Below are 13,365 nucleotides of genomic sequence, written 5' to 3' on the forward strand. Positions count from 1 at the left end.
AACGCGTAAAATGCAAAAGAAAAATATAGTAAGAAAGAAAAGAAGTAAAAATAAAGATATCTCTGCAGAATTTTATTCTACAGTCAATATGTATGCAGCTTTTCTTTTCATTTTAAAACTATCAGGTTTGAAAAAATGATAAACTTTTATTAATTAACGAAGAATACTTCTTTTTTTATTTATTTCTTTTATCTTAGATTTTTTTAATAGCCATTAGGAAGTAATCAGTTACATAGATGTTAATTTTTTGTATCAAAATTGAAATAAGTTTTTCCTAACATTGCTATTAACTATAAATAGCTATTTTAAAGGGAACGAAGCAATATATCATTCCTACTTTTTTAACACAATTTTTAATTATGTTTTTAAATAAATTATTCTCTTTTTACAATAAATTAGGTAAAAGTTTTTAAAAATTTTATTATCTGTTAACATTAAAAGAATCGATATTTTATTAGAACTGCCAAAGATGCCAACTAGATAATCTTCTTCGTTTTTGATTAAGGAAGGGTTATTTTGATATTGTATTTGTATTATTTGAATTGTTTATATTTACATATTTTTAATATCCTGCACTGCATGTTTAATACAAGGTTTAACACAAGAAAAAAAAAGTTGAAATAATTAGCGAAATCAATAAAACGGCACCACTAGTCGTTTTAATGTTAATATCATTGTAAACATTTTTGCAAGAAAACAAAAGGAATAAAAGAGTATTATGCGTTATTTTCACGAGAAATAAAAATTCATAATATTCGAGGTTAACTGACCGTACTTAAGATGGGCAGGTCACGCGGCGCGTATGGGTGAGAATCGAATTGTATATAAAGTACTAATTGGTAAACCGGATGGGAAAAGACCATTGGGTAGACCCAGACGTAGATGGGAAGATAATATTAGAATGGACCTTAACGAAATGGGGTACGAGGGTCACAAATGGAGGGATCTTGCTCAGGGACGGGAACAGTGGCGGGATTTGGTATTTGCGGCAATGAGCTTTCGAGTTCCTAACGCCTAATAATAATAATAATAATAATAACTAACCGTACACCGCGTTATATCTGCCAAATGATTACGAATACAAGAGTTATTAACGACATACCAGAGATACTTTTACACGCATTTGGATGCTATCTTTACTTGTAAAGCTTGACATAAAGAAAAAAAATTTTGGTCCAAGTTATATTAGCATCGGGTCTTTTGCGTCTGTAAATTTACATGTGTGTATAAACGCGTATGCAATGGAAGTCGTTTCCGTTCAACAAGCCATTTTAGTATTTTAAAATGTTGTGGAATGAAGTAGCGCGCGAGGCTTTCTTCGTATTTATATCGAGTTTCGCTCGAGTTTAATGAGCTCGACAAGTCGTGAAAAGTTCATTCCCTGCATCGTAACATGTTCAATTTTAAAGACCATGTACATGGTATGATGATAGACGAACTCTACCTCCGAAACTTTATTAATTCAATGAAAACTACTGTTTTCGCAGCAGCAATTAGGAAACTAAGTTTTATCAAATGTATTATGTAATTAGAATCAAGGTATGTATACGTACTGTCTTACGAGTATTACTAATTATTATAAATAGAAGAGAATATTAATTTAAATAACCCAATAATTTTTAAAAACTAAATGAATATTAAATGATTTAAGAGTTAATAATTTATTTATATAAATTGATTTTTTTATTTAAACATTGCTAAATAATATATTTGCAAAAGTAACATTTTTGGATCCATGCATCAGAAATTATTTATCTTTAAAATCGTTTAAACTATTATTTCAAAATTTTTAATTTTAATATAAATAAAAATGAGAAATTTTTATAATCGTTTTGCAACGTTTTATCAACGAGTAACGTTTTTAACTAGTAAGCTTATAATCCGAGATATTTTTAGTATGGTTAAATAAATCTCTTGATGGTGCAATATCACGTATGAATGCACGAGATCAAATAAAATATGCATCACATTCGACGACGTGTTTGATGATTTCAGAAATATTCGCTTTCATAAAATCTCCATGAAACATTAATGGCGATCACAAGTCCGGTAGATGATTTATTCATGTGAGATGTTGGTGTGTTCCGGGCACGTCAAATGTTTAGCTTCCTGTAAAAATTCAATTTTCAATCTTCAAGGAAGTAACGCGATACCACATGACTGCAACCATTGGTCGCCATTCTTAAAGTCTGCAAACCTCGCAGCGAATTACGATAGTGTTCGCAATGTAAATGTTTGAACTGCGGGTGGAGTACATACTATGCGTGTGCACTCGTGAGATGTGAGACGTTGTTCTAATGGTTCCGAAATTGTATAGAAAGTTATGGCGCCTTGCAGAGATCTCTTGAAAGTTTCACAAGATAAAGCTCACGTCTCTGAAAGTTTCATCCTTGGCAAGTTTATAAATGCCTGTAATTATTTTATAACTTGCATTACTAAAGAATGAACAAAATAAATCAATAAAAGGAAAAATAAAATAACATTTATATTAATATTTAATTTAATTTAATTTATTCGCAGAATATAAAATTACAAGTAAGTAATAGTCTATTAAAACGCAGCATTAAATTTGAATTTATTTTATCAATAATAAATTTATCATATTTATTTTTTATTGAATGTGAAAATATGGATTTAGTAAATTGAAAAATGAGGAATATGAGAAAATTAATTCTTAATTTGTTATTTGAGATGTTAAAATGACATAATAAAACAAGGGATTAGAGTATAATAATTGCTACATTAATTATTGAATTGCTCTTTAATTAATATGACATGATGTTCACTGCTCGATAAATATAAATAAAGAACTTGACAAAAATAATATCGAAAGATACGTTACAGAAAGTCGCGTAATTTTGTTGGAAAGCTTCGTGACGAGATAATCCTCACGGGTAACTTCGTGGCTTCAAACTATCTAAAATACGAAGCGTCTCCCAAGACTATGTGTAAGTTCATGTAATTCACGTCACTTCATGTAATGTAGCGTCATATTATGCGCGAAATATGTTACCACACGGGACGAAGCTATGACTATCATGGAACGTTTCAAAGGACTGCTTGTCAGTATCGTTAGATTGCAATATGAATATCACACTGCAGTGCGAAACACACATTTACACATTCGAATATTTTTGTTATTCTTCGAAAATTGTTCTATTTTGATTAATTTGAAAATTTTATTTGATATATTAAAAATATTCTATAAATATTCGACTTCTACTATTGTTTTGCAAAACATATTTTTGTGACAGTTTATGACAACCGTTAAAATCTATTAATTATACGCAATGATATTTAAAAAAAGTAATATTACGTATCGCTACGTATTCTAGTAATAATAACACATATTTCCGATATTTTCTATTTATCGTATAGAAAATATAGGAATATTTTATAAAATTCTGGTTATCGCTTTCACGCAGTACATCTCGATGCTTGACGCGTACATCGAATTTACAGAAAATACGGTATCTTAGTGGTAATAAAGCTATACTGCAATGCACTGTATTGTGAAGGTATATAGTTGAGCAGAAAGAATTGCAAAAACGTGCGCTCCATATTTTGATGTTATCCCTATATCCAACTAGATAAATAATTAAATATTGCAATGCGAAGATTATAAAAAAGAGATCTCTACATAGCGAAAAAGCATTTTGTATTTGTGTTAAAATCAGTTCTTGTTAAAATTTTTGTATTGAATTCTTAACATATTTAAATGTTATAATTGTTATTTACATATTTTGTATTAAATTAATGTTTCATATTTTTTAACATTAATAATTTATAAGTAAATAAATAACATAAAAACAATATACTTAAAAACATAAATTCTAATATAAAATATACATGAATAAAATATATATGTTAATTTAACATATTGTAAATGTTAATTTTACTGAAGAAAAATATATTTCCTGAATTCGCTTCCAAATATTACGGTTTTTATGTTAATTTTTGTATATTTATATTGCTTTTTAATATCTTTAGCTGATTTTAAATTAACAGAAAAATTTTGGTGGACGATTTGAGATATGAAATATGTTAAATTTAACACAAATTTTTTAATGTATAACGAGAAAATACCTCACATAAGCGATTAACGCGAAATTAACGCTTTTATTAAGTGCAACAGACAATGCCTAAATATTAGATAGAAAATATATGAATGGATAGCGAAACACTCATTAATAATCTGAAAAAGAATAAAGTCACTTCGAAAAATCACGCGTTATTTCCGGCTTGGATAAATATAAATCAGTGTGCTGATCGTAAATCAACTACTCCTGTTTTAATATCTACCTGCTTTTGCTTTTTATATATCGTATCACATTGCGAACCATCGTTCTGTTATGGCGGATGTAGCTTGTACGGCAATAATTTTTCGTTAATGCACACCGATGTGTTGACACGGATTGCTATGAAAAAATACGCTATTGTGTGACAGTGTTGTTACGTTTCGCTAACTCAAATGTAGCTGAATTGTAGACATTATTCAGATTTTTTAAAAATAGATAAAAACTACAAGGATTTTGTTTTTATATCCAAATATGAAAATAGTGTTTAACAATATTTTGAAATTAAATATTTTTGAGATAAATTATAAATTTTTATATCTCTCAATATTTTGCTGTATTAATGAATATTGAAAAGTTTTTAATTATGAGGTAAAATTCGCTAAGGCAAAAACTAAAGTAGTTTCCTATATTGATTTTCCTGTATAAACTATCGCTATTCTTGCGTCGCAAACAAAGCACATAATACACAAAGATCGCGTAGGAGATCACGGGAAATGAACACGTCCAATCATTTCGAGAAAATCACCAAACTTTCCTTCAACCCTACCGACGCAATTATCCGAAGTTCCGGTTTCCAATTGGCCCGTTTGGCTCCCAGATATTTCGTAGGTTAAACTTTTCGTAGACCGATCCGGGTGACCTCCTTCCGCTTTTATTGCCCGCATTGCAAATTGGTGGTATACAGAAAAAGTACGTATGCGAAAGTTTCATTTAAATCGCTGTGCTCGTTCAAATAAACCCATCATGACCAATGTGAAGGTTAGTGCGTCGCTCGATTGTGATTTCCTGCAACTCGCCGCTGGAAATTGTTAGTTATCTGAATAGCATGCAATTTCAATATTATATTATGAGAGTAATGAGTTCTCTCTTGGTTCGGTTCACCTTTTATTCATCCATACATTACTATTATTACCAAATTGTATAAGAAAAATACTGCGAAGCCTTATTAATTTCAGCAATAGAAACTAATTGCACATTAGTTGCTTCATTCTAATGTATAATGTATATTATCTGAATCATTTTATGCAATATTTAGTGCTAAAATGTAATATTATATTTATCACAATTTTGAACTGAAGGTGGGATGAATATCTCCAATAATTTATCTTTTCATTTCAACATTTCTTCTAAAATTATTAATTGAAAAGAATCATTCTCTCTCTACTAAATCGAAATATTTGTATTTAATTTAAGAGAATACCCCCCTCTCCTATCTCTCTCTCTCTCTCTCTCTCTCTCTCTCTCTCTCTCTCTTATTTCAATTGTAAGTTTGTCATTTTTAGCTATGATTTTTTATGACTTTTTTTCGTTAAAATATAAAGTCAAGGATCTTTGAAAACGCGAGTAGTGACAATCTAACCGATAGACAATGCGGAACGAACACAAGCGGGGTTCGGCGACTAAAGCGCGGAGTGCAAAATCATCGAGGTATCGCGGCTACGCGATATTCGCATACAATGCAGCAGGCACTGCATCGGGAGGACAATGGTCCTTTTTTCGTTCAAATGGGAACAAGGGTGAAGGGAGAGCAACGTGGCGCGCAGCGTTAAAGGGAGGACGGACGGCGCGCGTGTACGAGGTACGTGGTAACGTAAATCATACCTCGAAATAGATTCGAACGGTCGATCGTGGATTGCGATGTTGGCGTGCCATAAACGCTGGAGCACAAATCCGATTCGCTCTGAAATCTTATCTAAAGCTGAGCGTTATGCTAAGCCTGGCTCACGATTACGTGCGGATTAGTACTTTCAGCGTTGTTAACGGCAACAGCAACGTTTACGAACAATCTTCACAAATACAACAATAATCTACAGCTTTTCATATAATAAGTAATCTAAAATCTCTCATATACATATACACATATTTTACAACAGAAGAAATTTGATATTTGATATTAGTTTTCTGGAAATCGGAGATTTTAAGTATAATATATATATTTATTAATTTAATTATCTTCTATGTGATTGTATTCCGAAAACTTTTTATTATATATTTCCGCAGATATAAATCAAACGCAGTGATTTTATTTTATTTTATTTTATTGTTATTGCACGTACAAGGTGACCAACAACGATGGCGATTTTCCAGATGATATGACCTTCGTTTAAACAAAACGCTTAATCGACGAGCGGGAACGTCGCGATGAAATCGTGATCAGTACGTGCAATGCACCAGCAATCATTGCGCTCGCGATTCGTTTGCTAAATGAATTTGGAAAGAGGACAGACACGAGTATTGTCCGACGTTGCTCACGTTAAATACGTCGGTTTAATTACCTATTGAACGCTGTAAACGAAGTTTGGTCGTACATATGTTGACAATGGATTCGTTTACTCGAGCGCGTACATAAATCACAGCGATGTCCCGGATTATATCCATTACGATTATGAAATTTTATCACTTTTACATTATTACGGACCTTATTAACGGTGCGGAAGCTATAGTTCAGTGATATTACCATCATATGTTAGTAGATAAAATGAAAATTTCGATTTTCATTAAGTGACACTGGTTTCAATTAAAATAGGATTTTCAATTTCCTGATGGAATATCAATTAGGTACCAATTTTCCAACGACATCGTCCTTCTCCCGTTTCGCTAAGGGAAAATCCTGATTTCGATTCCGCTTTAATTACATCTGCCCAACACTGATTGCCTATTATGTGCTTCTAGACAAGTCTAACAAGCTTCGAAACTCTCTTCGCGAAGAAAGCTTTTTAGCTACAGTATTCTCGATCTCCAATCATTGCATTTAGCATCACTATATGTTTTACAATATCTTGCAATTTAATAACTTACAGTACAGAAACTATAATTTCAACTATAATTTAAGATTCAACGATTTTTTATTCATTTTTGATCCATTGGTTTTTTAAATTAAGATTTGTTGACAAAATTATGAGAATATTTTTTGCAATTTAAACTTTTTCCAAAATAATATTACTAAATAATATTTACTAAAATCATATAATTGGAATTTGTTAAATCAACTTGAGAAAATCAATTTTTTTTGTTTAGAGAAAGAGAATTATTTTAACTTTAAATGCCAAAAAATGTTTAATAGAAATCTACGAATATAAAGAATAATATATTCTTAACTTGATAAGGATGTTTTACTTTTTAATCGTTAATGTTAAAGCAAGTCAGGTATCTTATAAGAGATTTCCATAATTCGATGAATGAATAAAATATTGGCCGCGAGGGATTTTCCGGGGATTGTTCACGGCAAAGATATTCATCCTAAAATCTCTTGCGCACGATATTCTCATTTAATTCGATCTTTTAACCATCTTCTTCGTCAGATCCAACGGATTAGTAACGATCCGAAATTCCTTATGTCACGGCTGTTATATCTCGGATCTCGGTTTTCCAATCTACTTCCCAATCTCGCGGAACATCATTCGTTGGTACTCACTCGAATTCCAAGGCTTCTCGATTTCGTTGCCTTTGAGTTCATCGAGCGGATAGAATGTCTGTGTATGCGCTGTATCTATTTCGCGATCGCTCAAGCTGCAAAAATTTTATGTGGAAACCACCCACGAGATATGATATTCTAGTCTCTATAATAACCCGTTTTGGAGATGAACTTTGCAGCTTATAGGTGAGAGGCGAACAAGTATAAGAATCGATCGCGTCTCAATGCGAACACAAGTGATTTTCTCGTCCTACGTATTCTTGAGAATTATATTTAACGTATACATAGTTTTTATTTGCTGCATAATATTATAAAATTTAAATTAATGCTGTACAATAATCAATAAAATTGAAATAAAAAATAACAATTGTTAAAGTAAAATATTTAAACAAATTCAAGTTTTATTCGTAATTTGTAATTTACTTCCTTTATATTATTTCTCAGCAACTGCTTTTCTAATCATATGTTATAAAACTGTTATTATTTTTTAACGAATAATTACTTTTTAAAAAATTTTCTATTTGCTTTTAAAATATTTTAAAAATATATTTTTTACATTTTATATAAATAGCTGTTGTAATTAATTCTTTTATAAATAAATACTTGATGAATAATCATATATAAGTATTATACATTCTAAAAATTAAATAAAAAAATTAGAATATAATTTTAGAGACTTATCTTTCATTTTGGTCATAGATATAAATTGCAAAGAAGGCAAAGAGAAAAACAAAAGGGAATGAGTAAGAGAAGAAGAGAATGTTGCAGTCCTTATCAGTGAGGGGCAACACGTAGGTCTAATTAACTTCGCGTCGGTTCCAAGGATTTAATCCTGTGGAAAATTGTGCGCACCGGAAAGAGAAAACGTTAAGACTCTGCATCTTTCGCAATTCTGTGAAATCGTTCCCAGACAAATTGAAGATTTTCAAAGAACAGGCGAAGTGAAGATGTAGATTTGATTTTTCTCCCATCATCGTTACTTTGTCACAATAAACAGTAAATTTTTCTAGTCGGAAAATAAGATTAGATATCATGAAACACAATCAAGATTTTCAACAAAGATGCACTCTGTCTATTTATAGCTTCTGCGCAAAGTGCAGGAAAACAAGATTAAAATTAGACTAACTACCAAGATATTGATATCTTATTCTATATAATTAAAAAAGGGAACTGGAGTATAATTAATTGTGAAAAAACGAATCTCTTTATTAGAAACAGACTAAATACGCTTTACTAATTATATTGTTTATTCTACTTAATTATCGAAAATGGATAAAAAGAACCTAGTTATAAAGTTAATGTAGTAATGTCTCCATGTAATTTTGATAAATGCAATACTTTTAAAAAAGAGAGAAATGTATTGTAAAATTTATACTCATGATGGCTGTAAAATTTTTATATATTTTAACAGTTCCGCTAAATTTAGATCGAGTATTACAAAAAATATGATAGAAGAAAGGCATAATTATTTTAATAAAATTTGTCACTTTTTGATTCGTTAAGACCATATTGATATTTTTTTCATCACAATTAATTATAATGTAATTATAATTATATAATTATTTACTTTTATTTAATTAAATGTTATTAATATGATGCACTTGTTTTTAAAAGAAAATAATCACTATAAGAATAATAAAAATGTAATGTAATAATGTAATAATTATAATTGTCACATTACCTTGACTCTCTTTCTTGCATAATTAATTTAAACATTATCAAATAGCTTTCTAAACAAAGTTAGAAAATCTAACATATTTTTTAATATCTTCTTCTAAAATAAAATGCAGAAAAAAATAAAAATATAATAATTTATCTTCTTCTGCTATTGCAAATATCTTTATTTTGTAGAATAGGATATCAAAAATATTTTATAAAATGGATTACTTTTATACATTGAATTATAGTTCGTACTTAATTAGTTTGAAATAGCAAATTGTCTCGCGAGTAATTAGCCTTTCAACATGCGTGTTATTTTACCTTTGGCGTCAACAACTGCGAAATGCGACTAAATTATAAAACGACATTTACTGTTCGTTGACAAGTTGTTGAATCAAAGTTAAAAAAAATAATAACGCGATACATATGTACATTTTCACGAATTTAATATTCACAGATTTGTCCAACGTCGGTTTAAACGCAAACGTGTTATTTTCGGGTGATATGCGTTTATCAAGCCGCATAATTGCCTTCTCATCGCTCTTCTCTACAATTAACCATTTAATTTATCGCGACAACGAGTGAAACGTTTGAGCATGGCTATTCCGATGATGGTTACGTAAAACGGATGGACATGTTAAAGCCCGAGCAAAGGTAATTTATTGAGCACTTAGTCCCTACAGTGACGTCATTTCTCGGAGCGTGAAAGATAATCTATCATTGTGTAGCCAGACAATCGTGGATCAGGATTTGCTTTCACGATTAAAACAGTTCATTAACGTTGAAGTAAGACGAATTACTCGTCTATAGCACATGATCAATATATTCGTCTAAAAAGATACGATGTGACGATTAATTGGATCACGGAATATTTTTTCTGCATGAATTTCCATAGATCTTTTGTGAGAGTATTATAAAATATGTAAAGAGTTTCCATCATTTCAAGAAATGTAAGCTTTAACATTAAAAAACTTTTTTTAAATATTTTAAGAATAGCGTTTACGATATTGTTAATGTTTCGAAAAATAGACTTCAAAAATTTCGGTGTGAATACTTACTTATATTTTTATCTCTGTATTGCGGCCGTGCATCTCCGATAAAACAGACGAACAGCACCCACACTACGAACCAGCACGTTCCCATTTGGACCTGAAATAAGAAGCGATTCTGAATAGATTTAATTAAGAATTCAATGGTGCGGCATACAGCGCTTTAATTTCTTTACGACTGCAATGTTACCACAGCTTTGTTCGCAATCTTTTATTCTTAAGTAAGGCTATCCCAATGCTACGCAGTAATAACATAAAATAAATATTATAACGAAACGAATTTAATTATGTATGAAATAAACAGTTCTTGAGTCCTTTTTTTACTTAATATAGAATTCTTTAGTTAGTTACATCAAGGCTTGGAAATATCTACTTTAATTTTCAGTTAAGGTAGAATAAAATAGAACAAGATCGATATATATATGTGTATAAAGCAAGTTTGTGTTCACAATAAATTTTGGTCGCTTTTGCTTGCTCAGAAGGAGTGTCGTCGTTTCCTTGTACGAAAACTTATCGTTTTCTCGTTGCATTTCTTCCGATTCATTATTGTTCCTGCAGCAAAGTTCTTCCGTCCAAAAGGATAACCATTTTAATTTATAAAACTTCTATTACAATTTAAAGCAATTGAAATATACGAGATGTCTTTGACGCAACAATATCGTTCAATTGTTTCACTACTTTTAACACAATAAATCTTTGGTAATTGTATATCTTTGACAATTTTTCTATACGATTGTCATTGTGCACTTTCATGCAATTTTAATTTTACCATTATCTACAGCAAATATATTCGCTTGTGTTCTGTAGTTCGAGGAGAAGATCGATGGTTGTATTCGTACGTTTCTATAACTACGTCGGATCATCGATCCACCTCGTAATCGCTGAAGGGATAATGCTCCTCAACCGTCGAGACCGGAGACGATCCTTTGTGGCAATTGCGCGGATAATCGAAAACCGAGAGAAAGAGACACGGCGTATAGGATTCGCTGCGGTGGAGCACGGTTGAATATTTCCGGGTTTCCGGCGGGCGTGCACGGAGATGTTATAAAATATTTCTTTGAGGATTTCGACTGTGAAGATATATATTTTATTCGACAAGCGTTTCTGCGCAGCACGTATTCGGATTCTCTACGTCAATTTCCGCGAACATTATTCGCGAACCGAGCGTGGAAAAGTTCCCTCCGCGTGAGATGACAACAACGACAACGATGACGATTGCCATGAAATTAATGAGATTTCGTTGTCACGATACCAGCGTGCTTCTGCGTGCGCATTTTATCGTTATTTTCGAAAGAATGCGCGCCGAACGTTCTCTTCTCATTTCGCGACGTAATACCGGAACGTCAACTCGAAAATGTCAATCGTTTCCAGACGGCTAAAATCGCTCAGCAAATTGCTGAAGTAAAGATCCGAAGATGTAAAAACTACCACTGATATTAACGATCACGTTGGATTTAATAAAAATTTTCTCTATGTCTTGCTTCTCATTTATATTAAGATATTTGTCACATATTTCCATTTTTGAAGAAAGCACGTTTGATTAATTAAAAAATGTAGCGTTAACTTTTTATTTAAATCTATCTTATCTGCATTTCGTATATTTAATTTGAATAAGGATTAGCGTATATCTTTCCTTAAAAATACAATAAGATCAAAGACACACGTATTGTTATTGGCGTTTTCGGAAAACGTGCAGTTATTCTCGCGTTTCATCCACTCACATACATTTCGTGAAGAAGCGAGCCAGAGTGTGTCCGAAGGCTAGACATCTCCTTGCCCGAACGATGGTGGGTACGTATCCTTCCCGAAGGCTTATCTATGGAAAGAGATGCCCTTTCCGGGGAAATCCCCGGAGGAACAACGTAAAAGTTCCTATATTCCCTCGAAAGGAAAACATCGTCTAGTACTCGGAGTGCAGGTCCTCTTCTCGACCCCAGGATCATCTCGACCAAGAGAGTACACGAATACACGTGATCTCGCATACGCACGTACATTCACACGCACCCAACGACAAAATGACACTCACACGCGAAGTGGTAACTTCCACCTTCGAGGATCCTTCGAACCTTCATCGATCACTATATACCTGCCGGGGTCAACTTCTTCACGTATCTCGTTTCATGGTTAGCCAGCTCGAAAATATTCTCCATCCCTTTTCATTGCGTCGGAAAAGGGTGATTTTAGTGCCGTCGCCGGGACCCGAAATTTAGAATCCGTTCTACGGAGGTAAATAAAACGGGGTCGCCAGATCATTGAGTTTCTGAATCTTTGGATTCGCTGATCCTAGGAGTACTTGTCCCGACGTCAATAAAATACGTACGCGTGAATCATTGTAGTGATCAACTTCTTGAGAATGAAGTAAGTACGCTATTCTGATCATCCAAATGTATTTGTATTTAAATTATTTAAATTTGAACATCTATTAAGTTGGCACAGCCATTTCAGCACAATAATACGCGACCTATATCACATTTTCTTGCTTTTTTTCCTTTTTTTGCTTTATTCCCAATTTTTTTGCTCCAGCCGATTTGCTAAAACCCATAGTTATGCTAGCTTAAGATTAAAATTAGGATAGCCACAAAGAAAAAAAGTAGTAAATGAAAAATCAAGTACATTATTCTTGAAGGCTATTTTTTTTTGCTAATTTTTTACTATATTCCTAATTTTTTTACTCATTGTTTAAGTCATAAAATTCAACCAACAGTGTGGCTATGCTAGCTCGCGTACAAGAATAAAATACATTAAAGCAATTAATTGCCGGGCTAATTTTGGTCTTAAAATATTTCTAGAATTATATATAAAGCATATCCTTTTATTTTTAAATTGTCGTGCTACATGCTCTGAAGCCTCTTTTCGTTGAGGCTGTTAGAGTACTTTAAACTAGTTTGCTAATAGAAAGATATTAATAAATAATAATAATATTTCTTTATATAGATAATTAAAC

The 13,365-nt window shown here is 31.8% G+C and overlaps 1 protein-coding gene across 5 annotated transcripts in view; it reads right to left on the reverse strand.

Moving 5' to 3' along the window:
- The window catches only part of LOC108756640 (C-type lectin 37Db-like), a 102,239-nt gene that overhangs the window by 61,922 nt on the left and 26,952 nt on the right, over nt 1-13,365 (reverse strand). For all 5 annotated transcript variants that reach the window (XM_018500615.1, XM_018500614.1, XM_018500617.1 and 2 more), the window contains exon 3: nt 10,431-10,521. In XM_018500615.1, coding sequence (XP_018356117.1) covers nt 10,431-10,515 — 85 coding nt within the window. In that variant the 5' untranslated portion in view covers nt 10,516-10,521. The remainder of the gene's footprint in view (nt 1-10,430; nt 10,522-13,365) is intronic.

The sequence above is a fragment of the Trachymyrmex septentrionalis genome, unplaced genomic scaffold (genome assembly GCF_001594115.1).
Source record: "Trachymyrmex septentrionalis isolate Tsep2-gDNA-1 unplaced genomic scaffold, Tsep1.0 scaffold129, whole genome shotgun sequence".
Classification (NCBI taxonomy): Eukaryota; Metazoa; Arthropoda; class Insecta; order Hymenoptera; family Formicidae; genus Trachymyrmex; species Trachymyrmex septentrionalis.